This window comes from Thamnophis sirtalis, unplaced genomic scaffold (genome assembly GCF_051295495.1).
Source record: "Thamnophis sirtalis isolate CommonGarterSnake01/CBP01778 unplaced genomic scaffold, rThaSir2_p1.2 scaffold_3, whole genome shotgun sequence".
Taxonomy (NCBI): domain Eukaryota; kingdom Metazoa; phylum Chordata; class Lepidosauria; order Squamata; family Natricidae; genus Thamnophis; species Thamnophis sirtalis.
The window spans coordinates 22,936,293-22,951,325 of NW_028261383.1; the positions used below are offsets into that span (position 1 = coordinate 22,936,293).

The window sequence follows — 15,033 nt, forward strand, 5'->3', positions numbered from 1 at the left end:
AGTGTGTCATCTTCTCCCTATTTTCTTTTCTAGTTTGCTTTCTCTAGCCAGCCCTAGAACCTTCCCCATGTCTTGAAGTACTCCAATTCCTCTTTATCCTTTTTTTTTCATTGTCAACCTATTCATCTCTGCAAAATCTAATATCTTTTTTATTATCTTTTCGTCTGTTGGTAGCTTATTAAATTTCCAATTTTAGACAAATACATTTCTGGCTGCCGTAGTTATATGTATAATCAAATAAGTATCCTCTTTCTTGAATTTCTCTGGGCTAATACCTAGTAAAAATATCTCTGGTCTAAATTCTATTTCTTGTTGTAACATTTTCTTTAACCAAAGTCTTATTTTAAACCAATATTTCCTTGCTTCTGCACATGTCCACCACATGTGGTAGTATGAACCTATTGCTTGTTGACATTTCCAACATTTCGCTGACTTATCTTTAAACATCTTAGCTAGTTTTCCCGGTGATATGTGCCATCTGTAAAACATTTGGTATAAGTTTTCTTTTAAAGCTGTTGACATGGTTAATTTATAATTCCCATAGTTGTTGTTTGCCCAAGTTAACATTGTATCTTTTACCACTTCTTCTTCTAGCATAGTTCTTAATAGGTAGCTATATAATTCCTTGATTATTCTTTCTCCCGTTCCCATAAGTATCTTATACAACTCTGATCCTAATTTAAAACCATACTCCCCTTTATCTTTTTCATATCTTGATTGTATTTGCAATTGTGAAAATCAACCTATATTCAATCCCTTGTTTTTCTAATTCTTGGTTTTTTTTTGGTTCCCCCCTTTCTATTAAGATATCTTTCTATGTAATAATATTTTTTATACTACTGATATTTGGATGTGTCAATGCTTCCATTGTTGAAAGCCACATTGGTATTTCTGAATAATGTTTCCGTTTCACTCTTTCCCATATTGTTAATAGTCCATTCCTTACATAATGTCTTTGAAAATAGCCATGTGCAATACTTTTATCATACCACAAAAAAAGCATGCCAACCCAGTTGCAAATTATGCCCCTCCAATGTCAATAATTTTGTATTTCTCAGTAAAATCCATTCTTTCATTCAAGCTAGACCCCCTGCTTGATAGTACAATCCCCAGTTTGGTAAGCCTTGCATCTTATAACATTTTTCCCTTATTATATATATTTCCCCACTATTTTGTTCATTTTGTTTTGCCCATAATCCTCTTTGTTGCTCTTTTTCTGCATTCTTTCTAGAATCTCAACATCTTTTTTATGATATGGTGACCAAACTGTCTGCAATTTTCTAAGTGTAGTCTTACTCTTTATAAAGTGGTACTAATACTTCACATGATCCTGACTCTCTTTTAATGGCGCTTAGTACAGTGTTTCCCCAAAAATTAGATATGTCCTTATAATAAGGCCACGGCTGGAGATGGCGGTTGTGCGAGTGACTGTTCCGCTCCCACTCGCATACCTCCCAGCTTCACGATGTCCTGGCCCAGCTCTCCCTGCAAAGCCAGAGCACCTCCGCTCCCGCCACCCCCCGCCGCCATCCCAGCATGGCTTTTTTGGTGGCTTCCAAATTGAGTCTTCCTGCAATGGCTGCTCTCGGCATAAGCTCTATGGTTGTGGGTCAGCTGCAGGCAGAGCGTACTCCCAGAGCGTACAACTATAGAGCATATGCCTAGAACAGCCACTGCAAGAAGACTAAGTTTGGAAGCTGAGTCTTCCGGCAGTGGCGAACAGGTGCTCCCGCTGCTTGGCGATACCCCTAGGTCAGTGAATGGCGCTGTGCCCGGCTGGAAAGGGGGTTTGCCGGGTGGCTGCTCGTGGGTGTGATCGCTTCATGGCTACTGTGCTGTGCTGCTGCGACTGCACAACACAGCCGTTCGCCCCTGAGGCTGTGCCTGGCTCTTTGGGAACTCGCTTGCAAGACAGCAGCCACCCGACAACCCCAAAACAATAAGCCCTCCCCTGATAATAAGGACCAAGACCCTGTTTATTTTGGGGAAAACATGGTATTGTATTGGCTTTTTTTTGCCACTGCAATACACAGCTGGCCCATATCTAAATGATTGTCCACTAGGACTTTAACAGTACTCTCATGGTTACTGCTTGAGCCAGATTCTACCTATTCTGTACTAGTACATTTGGTTTTTCTTCCATAAGTGTAAAACCTTCTTTTTCCATTCCCATTCAATTCCCTCAGCTAAGGCATTTATGAAGATATTTAATATTTTTGTAATGAAGATACTAAAACAGAACATTGGGATACCCACTGCTTACTTCCCTCCGTATAGATATAGTCCCATTAAGGAATACACTTTGAGTGTGGTTTGTCAACCAGTTGTGAATCTACCTGTGTGGATGGATGCACCTAACCCACATTTTTCTTATTTACCAAGAAATAGGTTATGGTCTATTTTATCAACTACCTTACTGAAATCCAATTATACAATGTATTTAATTGATCTGCTAATTTAGTCACTTTGTGTAAGAATGAAATAACCTTTGTTCGGAATTATCTGTTGTGACAAACCCATGTTGACTTCTGGTTATATATTTGCTTGCTTCTAGGTGTTTGCAAATCTTTTGCAGGATCTTCCCAGGTAGTGAAGTCAGGCTAATTGGCCTGTAGTCTTATGGATCAATTTTTCTCCCCTTTTTTGAAGATGGGAACTACAGCAGGTATTTTCCAATCCTCCTGTAGTTCCTTGGTGTGTGAAGATCTTTGAAAGATATCATCATGGAGCCATCTTCTCCATGACAGAATATCAAGAGGGTACTGGAGAGCTTCATTTACACGGTGCATCTCACTGTTTTCTCTGCTGTGGAGAACAATAGCTCTTTTCTCAAAATCCTGGCCCTCAATGAGAACAGTCACTTCTGTAATCATGGGGGCATTGAAACAACCTCTGTGCTCTCCAGAAGGCTTCCTATTGGCATTAATCACCACTTGGAAGTCCTTGTGGCCTTTAGGAACAGAATCAACAGCACCCTTAATTTCCAGAATATACTTCTTGTGTTCTCGCAGCAACTTCTGTAGTTGGCTAACCAGTTGTGGATTAACGCCTGAGTAGATTCCACAACGGATGTCTCTCTCATTGTCATCATGACATCAGAGCCAAGGTGGCGCAGTGGTTAAATGCAGCACTGCAGGCTACTGCTAGATCAGCAGGTCAGCGGTTCAAATCTCACCGGCTCAGGGTTGACTCAGCCTTCCATCCTTCCGAGGTGGGTAAAATGAGGACCCAGATTGTTGGGGGCAATATGCTGACTCTCTGTAAACCGCTTAGAGAGGCCTGAAAGGCCTATGAAGCGGTATATAAGTCTACTGCTATTGCTATTGCTATCATCACCAACAAAGTATATCTGGGGAAATGAAGGCTGCTGCTGCTGAGGCCCCATCATGATACTCCCTAACCTGTGGTAGACCTTCCCCTGCACGTTGAATGTTGGCATAAAATTTCCATCTTTCACCTCTCTTGGCACCAAAAGATGTCATTTGGAAGAATCTGTTGTACCTCCAGACAGGAGAGAGAAAGTGCTTTGCCATTGGATGCTGGTGGGTGAGAAGGCTGTGTAAGGGTTCACGGTATAGCTGAAGGGGAGGGAGGTGCACCACCATTGTAGCACATCCCGGGACTCTCATCCTGCCATTCCAAAGCACAGCACAACTGCCTGCGCATGGCGGCAAACCGACATGGCTTGTGGTTAGGCTGGGACCGTTGTGAGCATGCGTGGGTGGTGTTACGGGAAGGTTTAAACGATGGAGGGGAGCGCTGGGCTTCAGCCTTGGCTTCATCTCACTATATCTTATCACTGGGTGTCAGATTGTGCCGAAGAGTGGAAGATAAATCAATACACACTGAGAATTGTGTAGTTTATTGTTTATTTCTGCTTCACCGAACAGGAACCTGACATAGAGCATGGCACCAGGCACAGGGTAACCTGTGTCTGAGATCAACAACCTTGTCCCTGGAGTAATCTATCTGAGGTTCATATTTAAAAGCAGAGAAATACTTATTAGTCCAAGGCATTGATCTCATTTGTGACTGATTAATAGGGGCTATTAGACGTATACATTTCTTCTGACTTGGGGATGAGTTTGATGATACTTGTGTTCAACTTCCGTTACTTATAAGTATTAATAAATACCTAAATACCTACTTGTGGAAGCATCTGTAAATCTTTTTCTGCATTTTTGCCTCTTTTCCCTTTAACTGGTGTTACACTAGAAGGAAGAAATTTGTCTGAATTGAGGAGTAAAATAAGGGGGGAGGGGAATCTGCATCCTGTCAGTGTGTGCGAGATTTGAGGTGTGTTTTGAAACTCAAACAATATTTGCTGTGTGAGCAAGAAGGAGAAAGGAAGGAGTCTGGATGTGGCTTAGCTCAACTGTTCTGTAGTAGATCTGCTTGCTGCTGTGAAAGTGAAACTCCTTTTTTGAGATGGGGAGGAGGAGTAGAACTTTAGAATCAGAGCTTGGAATTGATTTCTTTTCAGGTGGGGAGGGAGAGTAGAACTCCTTAGTATCAGAGGATTAGTTTGAAAGTGAAACAATATTTGCTGTGTGAGCATGGAGAGAGGAAGGAGCCTGGCTGTTGGGTAGCTCAACTGTTCTGTAGTACAGCTGCTTCCTTCTGTGAAAGTAAAATTGAAACTGAATCTCATCTCCTCTGCTTGTGTTTTGCATTTGAACAGATTTATTTTCTGATTAGGAGGGGGAGTAGAACTAGTTAGCATCAGAGGGCTACTTTGAAAGTGAAACAGTATTTGCTGTGTGAGCAAGGAGACTGGAAGGAGCCTGGCTACTGGTTAGCTCAACTGTTCTGTAGTACAGCTGCTTCCTGCTGGGAAAGTAAAACCGAAACTGAATCTCCTCTCCTGTGCTTGTGTTTTGCATTTGGAACAGATTTCTTTTCTGATTAGGAGGGGGAGTAGAACTAGTGAGCATGATAGCATGTTAATAATAATATAGGAAATACTAATGCTCTGATGGTCATTTCAAAAAATCCTTTCTTAGTGACCACCTAGAAGCCAAGAGGAACATACGTGGAAAATTTGAGGTTTGTAGGCTTTACAGTACTGGAGATTTTGTGATAATGCATGAGTGGTATTTTGATTTTATATATATAGATTTTCCAGTATTTCCCATACTCCTTGCATTGCTTTCTCCTTTAGGATTTTTATCCATGAAATTTTGCTTAGGCTATGAATTTCTTAAAATCAACTCTTCCAAAGTTTAAGACACTTGTTGGATTATATTCTATTGCTTGTGTCTGCATTATATTGAATTCCAGTAAGACATGGTCATTTTCCCAAGGTTCCAACAACTTCAACTCCTTCTATCGTTTCTCTATTAGTAAGAATTAGTCGAGTATAGTTTTTCCTCTAGTTTTCCCCTCTACCTTTTAGTTGACAAAGTTGTCAGTTAAGTTGGTTAGATGTCAGCTCTGGCCAGCTCAGAGGCCTGGAGCTGCCATTCTGGGGAGAAGATTTGGCTAGCTGCCAAGACTCACCATCCCACCTTCACAAGCTGAATAAACTCCTGCTAACAATCCATGATTAATTGCCGGGTGGTTTCGCTCTGGGCCACAAGGTAATGGGTGTGCACACGAGTGGGGTGCGGCTTATCTTAATTGCCAATGTGGCTATAAAAGATGGTGGGAAGCACTGGGTGGTAGCTCTGACAACTTATTCACTGCCTTAGTACTTTGTTGGTCAGTTCGTGCCAAAGGAAGAATAAAAACTGCATTTACAAACCGTTACTGTGTTTGGCTGGTTTCACTAACAGTTCGATCTTCTACTTGCTGTAGAATTTGTCTCCCAGTTGATATCATGGTAATGAAAGTCTCCCATTAAATCTTGATGTTGCCCTCTTATATAATTTGTAATCCACATCTGTATTGAAAATGACAGATGAATAAAATTTACAAGTTTTTTTTATTTCTATGTTTTGCCAATAAGTTTCGTATTTCTTATCCCATCCATGTATTAACCAGGTTCAATTGTGCTTAATCCATCTTTGCTTGCACTAGTAGTCCTCACTTACCACTTCTTCCATGAGCCTTCAAAGTTACTATGGCACAGTAGAAGCAGGCCTGCACCTAGTCCACAAATTTTTGGTAATCCTAGGACTTGTTCCGTGATCACATGTCAGCAGTGGCTGGTTTTGAAGGAGCAGGAAAAGGATTGCACCAATTTGGGTTCTGCCAATAGTTGCATATTTATGATGGTGGCAGCATCCCGCATTCGTGATCCCCATCTGTGACCTTCCCAGCTAGCTTCTGAGAAGCAAAATCAGTGGATATATTGGCAGGAAATTGCAACTCACAGTCATATGAAATTGCCTTTAATAACTCACAGTAATTACCTTAACACTTACAGAGGAACAGGTGTAAGTTGGCACTGTCATGTGACATGATGCTTAATGATTGAGCTTCTTAGTGACGCAAATATCAGTTCCAATTGCGGTAGGTTATGTGAGGACTGTTTGAACATGGACGTCACCAGACGGGGTGTAGACAGTATTTTCAGCCCTTATTTGCAGTTAGGACTTCCATGAGCAAAAGTGGTGTATACTTTTCTTTCTTTTTTTCAACTCATCTCTAACCATTTTACAAAAAATTGAAGTTACACTTTTTTTTTTGCATCTTACAGATGAACAGGATGCCAATAAGAACACACTGGACAACTGTAAATAACAATGTTGAAAAGGGAAGAAAATCAAGCTAGAAATCAAAATATTTTCCATTTCCAACAGAAAACAGTACAAATTTGCTCCTCCTCTAGCAGCTATTTGAGAGAGAAAATCAAGAAAGAATAAGCAGATTATACAGAAGTTGATATATTATACGAGAAGGGAAGGGAGATTATTTATAATTCAGCAAAAGAGGGAAATATCTAGAAGTCTGTTTGGAGGAAAAGATCAATAGTGAAGCCACATAGAACAGACAGTAATGCAGGGCTCCCCCTGTGAGAAAGAAGACGGCTTGAATAAAAGCAGCACTAAACAAGGCATTGTCCATCTTTTTGACCTCAAGAATATCAGCTGTGCAAAAGCCCCATAGATTTGCCTATTGTGGGAAAAGCACAGATTGCAAGTAACAACTGATTATGCGTTAGAGGAGTCAGAAAGGAGAAAATCCATACTAATTACCTGGTTGTGGCAAAAGCTATGGTCACAACAGCTCCCTTGTGATTCATGGAAGCACGTCTAAAAAAGAGGGAAGTCACAAAAGTGCTCCCAATGTTATAAAAGCATTAGTGAGCATGGCAACATGGTGCTGCATGAGATAACTCCCAGGAGGGAGAAAACATGTTACTGTGCAGATTGTGTGAAAATTTCATTAGAAATTCCCAGGTCTTGAGACACTAAAGGATGCACACTCAGGAATAAAACCATTTAAACATCTTTCCTGTGGGAAAAGTTTTCATGAGAATTCTACCCTGGTGAAGCACCCAAGGACTCTCACAAAAGTGAAACTCTTTGAATGTCCTGATTGTGGAATTTACTCACAATTTCAGTCTGGTGATTCATCAGTAGATTGACTCCAGGGAGAAATTGTATGAGTGTCTAGATTTTGAAAAACCCTTCAGTAGAAAATTCCATCTCAAGAGACACCAGAGAACTGACACAGAAGAAAAACCCCTTGAATGTCCTGATTATGGGAAAGTCACATTTCCAGCCTGGTGATACACCAGAAGACTCAAATAGGAGATAAATGTTTTCAATGTCCTGATTGTTGGAAAACTTTCATTTATAATTCCATCTTGGTGATAAACCAGAGGAATCATAAATGAGAAAAACCCATTCAATGACCTGACTGTGACAGAAGTTGCAGTCATAATTCCCGACTGGAAATACATCAGAGGATTCACTCCATGGAGAAACCTTATAAGTGTGTAGATTGTGGGAAAGGCTTCATTAGAAATTCCTACCTCCTGAGACACCAGAGGACTCACACAGGAGAGAAACCCTTTGAATGTCCTCTATGTGGGAGAAACTTCAGTGATTATTCCAGTCTGGTGCGACACCAGAGGACTCACACCGGAGAGAAACCCTTTGAATGTCCTATCTGTGGGAAAGGTTTTAATCATAATTCCCATCTGGTGACACACCAGAGGACACACACAGGAGAGAAACCCTTTGAATGTCCTGATTGTGGGAAAACTTTCCGTCGAAATTCCCACCTGGTGTCACACCAGACGACTCACACAGGAGAGAAACCCTTTGAATGTCCTATCTGTGGGAAAAGCTATAGTAATAATTCCTATCTTGTGAGACACCAGAGAACTCACACAGGAGCGAAACCCTTTGAATGTTCTGATTGTGGGAAAAGCTTTAGTGATAATTCCAGCTTGGTGACACACCAGAGGACTCACACAGGAGAGAAACCCTTTGAATGTCCTATCTGTGGGAAAAGCTATAGTAATAATTCCTATCTTGTGAGACACCAGAGGACTCACACAGGAGAGAAACCTTTTGAATGTCCTATTTGTGGGAAAAGTTTTAGTGATAATTCCAGCCTGGTGACACACCAAAGGACTCACACAGGAGAGAAACCCTTTGAATGTCCTATCTGTGGGAAATGTTTTAGTACTAATTCCCATCTGGTGACACACCAGACGACTCACACAGGAGAGAAACCCTTTGAATGTCCTGATTGTGGGAAATGTTTCAGTCGGAATTCCCACCTGGTGTTACATCAGAGGACTCACACAGGAGAGAAACCGTTTGAATGTCCTATTTGTAGTAAAAGTTTTACTCGGAATTCCAAACTGGTGATACACCAGAGGACACATACAGGAGAGAAACCCTTTGAATGTCCTGATTGTGGGAAACGTTTCAGTCAGAATTACCTCCTGGGAATACACCAGAGGACTCACACAGGAGAGAAACCCTTTGAATGTTCTGATTGTGGGAAAAGTTTCAGTCAGAATTCCTGCCTGGTGATACACCAGAGGAGTCACACAGGAGCAAAACCCTTTGAATGTTCTGATTGTGGGAAAAGTTTCAGTCGGAATTCCTCCCTGGTGGCACACCGGAGGACTCACACAGGAGCGAAACCCTTTGAATGTTCTGATTGTGGGAAAGGTTTCAGTGATTATTACAGACTGGTGAGACACCAGAGGACTCACACAGGAGAGAAACCCTTTGAATGTTCTGATTGTGGGAAAAGTTTCAGTCAGAATTCCTACCTGATGGTACACCAGAGGACACACACAGGAGAGAAACTCGTTGAATGTTCTGATTGTGGGAAAAGTTTCAGTCAGAATTCGTACCTGGTGGTACACCAGAGGACTCACACAGGAGAGAAACCCTTTGAATGTCCTATCTGTGGGAAAAGCTTTAGTCAGAATTCAAGTCTGGTGAGACATCAGAGGACTCACACAGGAGAGAAACTCTTTGAATGTCCTGACTGTGGGAAAAGCTTTAGTCAGAATTCCAGCCTGGTGAAACACCAGAAAACACACATAAACAAAGAAACAGTTTCAAAGTCCTAGTTGTGGGATAAGTTTTATACTGAGTTGCAACCTGGTGATGCATTAGAGGACACATACAGGAGAGAAACCGTTTGAATGTCCTATTTGTGGGAAAAGTTTCAGTCGGAATTCCAGTCTGGTGAGACACCAGATGACTCACACAGGAAAGAAACCCTTTCAATGTCCTGTTTCTGCGAAAAGCCTTAGGAATAATATCAAACTGGTGACACATCAAAGGACTCATTCAGGAGAGAAACCCTTTGAATGTCCTGATTGTAGGAGAGGTTTCAGTCAGAATTCCTACCTAATGACAAACCAGTGGACTGACACTGTGGAGAAATCTTTGAATTGTCCAGTGTGTACTCATTACGTCAAGCCTAAATCATCCCTTATTGCTCACAAGGTAATCCCTTTGAGGAAAGGTAGATGAGTTTAGAGAATGCTTGAATTTCATTTGTGATCTCCCTTGAAAATGTAGTTGAGTAATTGGTTGTTTGAATTTTGACCTGATTTATTTTTCTCAACAATTTCTCAGGATTAAATTGTGGAGTGAAAAGAAAAATGGAAATTGGCTAACTAATAATTTCTGGTTATCAGGAAAGCTTCTGGATATTTCCTTTTCCAGAAATGGAGGAATTCCTCAATAAGGAATTTTGGGTGGAGATTTTGTCTGTTGATTATGGAATTCCCACATGTGGAGTTTTCGTCTTCTACCTTGGTTTCACCCGATTTTCAGCCCCAGAATTCCACAGCCCGCATAAAAGTAGTCCTTAAGACGTAACTATGATGGGCCTTGAATTAAGGTTGCAGGTTCCAATGGCTTTTAAGTGAAATTATTTTCCTTAACTACTCAAATCCCCCCCGTCCCCCTGATGCAGCCATTAATCAAATGTGCTAGTCGCTAAGCAGAACACTTTCTACTCAGAGCTAGAGAAAATTCCTCGGAGGCCTAGCGCAGGACTGATGGATGTAGGCATCTCTTGGCCTCCCCCACCCTCCAAGACATCCTTTTCCATTGTTTCCTAATCCTTGAGTCCCCTTGGTCCTTCACACCCTTCCCCAGGGTGGAAGGAACATGTATCAGTGATGGCTAACGGTTTTTGGATCATGTGCCAAAAGCAGGGGAGCGCAGGGGGGTCGTCCGCAGGCATGCCCACATCCATAATGCTATGCGCACACCAGTGCGCATGTGTGCACGACCAGCACTTTCCCCTCCACTTTTGATGTCCTTTTTTGCCCTCCCAGGCTCCAGAGGCTTTCTAGGAGGTTGGGGAAGGCGAAAACAGCCTCCCATCCTCCCTGGAGGCCCTCCGGAGGCTTCAGGAAGTTCCCTGAAGCCTCAGAGGACGTAAATGGCCCTTAGGGGAACCCGGGAAATTCAGGAACTGTGATGTACAGTTTGGTTGTAGGGTTATTTTTTGCCCTCCTGATCCTTCAGGGAAGCTTCCTGAAGGCTCTGGAGGGCAAAAAACGGCACTATGAGCAAACCAGAAGTCTGTTCCTGAACTTCCGGTTTTCCTGTAGGGCCGGTTTTTCATCCTCCGGAGACTTAAAGTAATCCACCGAAACTAAGTCTTGATGCTTATTTTGGGGTCCAAAAGTGGGAAACAAGGGTAGGTATATATGTATAACATTGTGCAGCCATTTTATGAACCAGTCCCTGCCCAAACTGGCCCAGAAGTGTTGTGTCATCCCCATACGCTCCCCACGTAGGCCAGGCCAGATTTGGGAAACACCCCAGAAGGGCTCCGATGCCACAGTCTCCTGAATGCTCCCCTACTACCTGCACAAGTCCATACACTCAACGACAGTATCACCCGTCTTCCACCCCGCCCTCCCCCACCCACCCTCCAACCCGTGCCCTTCCTTCTTACTTTTGCAAGCAGCTATGAACAGAAGTACACAGCTGAGCTGCTAGATTCTGCAAGGTATATATAAGGCCAACGGCTGGAGGAGGGATGATGAGGCTGGCGGAAAAAGCCAGGCACACAAAGAGTGACTGTAAGTCGCGGGGCAGGGCTTAATCCTACCATTGCGCAGGATGGATACATCATGTTAGCGGGCCATATCCAGCTGGCAAGCTGTAGCTTGAGGACTCCTGACATAAAGCTTCCCCTGGTTGGTTTTTGTTCTGTGGCCCTAAGGCCCAAATAGGCATACCTCCCTCCCAATTCCATGCCCCCTCAGTCAATTTCCTCACTGAAGAGGTAGCAGAAAAGAGATTTCCAAAGCTCACAAATGATGGTGCCCAGTTGCCCGTTAAAGCAGAATATGTTGCACTGGTTATCCACTGCATTAGTAGGAGTCCCGGGGCTCATTGTGCGCAACTTCAAAAATGTTCATAGCCTGGCTTGTACACCGGTTAATCTAAATTTGGCCTCACAAATCCTGGATGCAATAAACTAAGGTAGGTTCAGGAAACAATGAAAGGAAATGGGCAGTCTTTGATTATCTACTAAGGTACAATCATATGCAAACAATTTTGGGAAATGTGCTTGCTTCAAACCTGACTGAAGGTTCCTAGAAAGTGACATCAGATATCTAAAAACAATTGGCACAGAAAATCGCACACTATACATTTCTTTTCTATTTAACAGAATTTCTGCCCTGGCTGCTACACCTTCATGGGTTGAAAACTCTCCTTTTTGGGGCCACTGCCATAATCATCATGAGAGTCCTCTGCAGCCTCCACCAGTGTACTTTCCCTTTTCCAAAATGAGCGGAAAAACAAAACTCTCAGGCTCACACACATGACACTGGTCATTCCCACAATAAATCTCAGTTAAATTAGGAAAGGCACAGATCCTAACAAATGTATCATGTGGTTGCATGGAAAACAGAGGGAGAGAAGCAATCAACAAAAAAAACCAAATTCCCAACGTTCCTATTTATATGTTTTCCTTTTAAGTATCTTTATTTAGCCAAATTGGTTTTTCTTGCTTCATCCCCGAGCAGAGTCCATTTCTCACATACCTTGGCCCATATGTGTATTCTTCATTCCTGTCTGGACAGGTAATTTGTCCCAAACCCAGGTCTCCATCAGACTCCCTTGAGGAGATTTCAGTGGGATCCTAGACTTTGAGCTTCCCATTTTCTGGTCTGCTCTTCCCACTGTCCGTGACAAGACTCCAAGGCTCCACTCTTTCCTTTTACTTGGGTCCCTTGCAACCGTGGAATACACCACCCCCAACAGGTGAATGTACCTTCTAACCTGTGGTCAGCCCGCAGTTTTTCAGGCAAATGGCCTGGGAAGATTCTGTTGGTCTTTCTGGGGTTAGTAAATGCACAGAGGGAGAAAGATCCAGAGAAGGGAATTTTTTTTCAAGCGCATTCAGACACACAGACAGACGGACACACTCTTTCACCTCCTGGGCTTTTAAAGGTAAAATTTAGAGGTACTCACGTTTCCAAGCAGCCTTTGAACTCAACATTCAAAACCCCTTTAAACCTTTGTTCCAAATGGCCAAGGTGTGGGAAAACTCCACCCACAGACTCAATGGGTCTGGGCCAGCAAGGGAGGCTTAGCCAGGCCAGATCCATGTGACTTCTTTTTTTTCTCTTGGGGATGTCTGATGCATAGAACCAAAGCCCCAAAAGGCAAGAAAGAGCAATGGTTTTGGTTCCAAGTATACAAATAATAATATTTTTACTACGTATTTTTAGAAGCTTCAGCAACTTACTGGGACCACTCAGAAACTCTGCTTATGACTCACAGATATTTTGTGAAAAGGAGATGCTGGCTAGGAAATTCTGGCCTCAAAATCTGGAAGACATTCAGGATGCAGAAGGATGAAACTGCATTTCTCTAAGACACATTAAAACTAACATGAGGGAAATAGCAGAATATATAAAAAACAACACTCTGTACAATAGAAAGATAAATAGAAATTGGGGAAGGGGAAAATTTCTTCTACCATATATAGGCAATCAGGTCCTCTTTCTTAGGCTCCATTTTTAGGCCCTGCTGCATATATTTCTCTGTGGGAGAAATTCAGTGCAAGCCACCATTAAACCATCTTTCCAAGCAGCCTCCATGTTTCCAGTGTCTTTTTCCCCACTTGGAGCCGAACCCAAAAGGACATTTCTTTCAACAGTGTAATTCTGTAAAACATTCATGAATTTTAAGGCTCGGCACATAGCTAAACTTCACAAGGTTAAGTAAAATCACATTTCACTATTTCACTAGGCTCAGCTGCAAAGTCGGTTGCTAGAAGTTAAAAACGACTTGATAGCATTTAATCAGTGGAAACACGTTGCAAACGCCTCAGGTAGAAACTGGAGAAGGATTTTTTTTTAATGCCTCCTATCTGGAGATGATGGTCAAACAGACAACACCTGTGCCTAGAAAGCGGATACTTGTGGTTGTGCTTTAAAGAGTTAAAACCATCGAGTACTGTGTTGCTAGAAAGGTTGGAAAGCGACGGGAAGAGTAGAAGAAAGTCCAGTTGCCTTTTGAAAAAAGCACCTTTGGGAACAGCTGAACTTCCTCTTCCGGATCACTCATGTGAGGATAGTGGTGTGCAGAGCGTCTTTTGTGCTCTTCCCATGGTCGAAGCAGCTGCTGGAAGGTGAGTTGAGGGCGGGTGGGAGGGGAGTCCCGGAAGCAGAGAAGCAACTGGGCTGAAGCATCTCAGCTGCTGCTGCTGCAGGTTCCTTCCCTCCCCGAATTTAAGCCCACTGGGGCTGCACGCTGTGAAACTGGTGGCTGCAATTTTCCTTCTGGTGGGAAGATTGGAAAAGTCTCTTCCAAGTGAAGGTGGATTCTTTGGGAATGGCTTCCCTCCAGAGGTTGTGGGGGCTCCCATCACTGGAGGGTTTGTGACAGAGCTGGGAGGGACCTTGCAGGGCTTCTATTCCGACGCCCTGATCAAGCAGGAGACCCAACATCATTTCAGACAAATGGCTGTCCTGTCTCTGATTAAAAGCCACCAGTGATGGAGCCCCCACAACCTCTGAAGGGAAAACCTTCCACTGGTTCACTGTTCTTAGTGTCAGGAAGTTTCTCCTTAGTTCGAAGTTGCTTCTCTCCTTGATTAGTTTCCATCCAGTTCCTTGTCCTGCCTTCAGGGGCTTTGGAGAATAGGTTGACACCCCTCCCTCTTTTGTGGCTCCTCAAGTATTGGAAGATGGCTATCATGTCTCCCTTAGTCCTAACTTTCACTTGACTAGACATACCCAATTACTGCAACCTTTCTTTATATTTTAGCTCCAGGCCCCTAATCCTCTTTGTTGCTCTTTTTCTGCATTCTTTCCAGAGTCTCAACATCTTTTTTACGATATGGTGACCAAGCTGTGTGCAATTATCTAAGTGTGGTCTTACTCTTTATAAAGTGGTACTAGTACTTCACATGATCTTGATTCTCTGTTAATGCAGCCTAGTACTGTATTGGCTTTTTTGCCACTGCAATACACAGCTGGCCCATATCTAAATGATTGTCCACTAGGACTTCAAGGTTTCTCTTGTAGTTATTACTTGAGCCAAGTGGTACCTATTCTGTACCAGTACATTTGGTTTTTCTTGAATAAATGTAAAACCCTTTTCCCCCTGCATTGAATTTCATTTTGTT

General features: G+C 42.7%; 3 protein-coding genes across 4 annotated transcripts in view; all 3 read left to right on the forward strand.

The window, feature by feature from the left end:
- Positions 1-15,033, forward strand: part of LOC106542831 (uncharacterized) — a 184,853-nt gene that overhangs the window by 21,589 nt on the left and 148,231 nt on the right.
- LOC148047577 (uncharacterized) overlaps positions 1-15,033 on the forward strand; it is a 44,582-nt gene that overhangs the window by 21,567 nt on the left and 7,982 nt on the right. The gene's annotated exons all lie outside the window — the stretch shown is intronic.
- Positions 6,658-10,519, forward strand: LOC148047580 (uncharacterized). Its single transcript, XM_087708407.1, has 2 exons — positions 6,658-9,472; positions 9,534-10,519. The coding sequence occupies exons 1-2, from the start codon at positions 7,865-7,867 to the stop codon at positions 9,894-9,896; spliced, it is 1,971 nt and encodes a 656-aa protein (XP_087564533.1). The 5' UTR covers positions 6,658-7,864; the 3' UTR covers positions 9,897-10,519.

Excerpts from the sequence above, each read along its gene's own strand:
- LOC148047580 (XM_087708407.1), top strand. The coding sequence starts at position 7,865 with ATGGAGAAACCTTATAAGTGTGTAGATTGTGGGAAAGGCTTCATTAGA. Across the intron at positions 9,473-9,533 it reads CACACATAAACAAAGAAACA|AGGACACATACAGGAGAGAA; the intron begins GTTTCAAAGTCC and ends GTGATGCATTAG.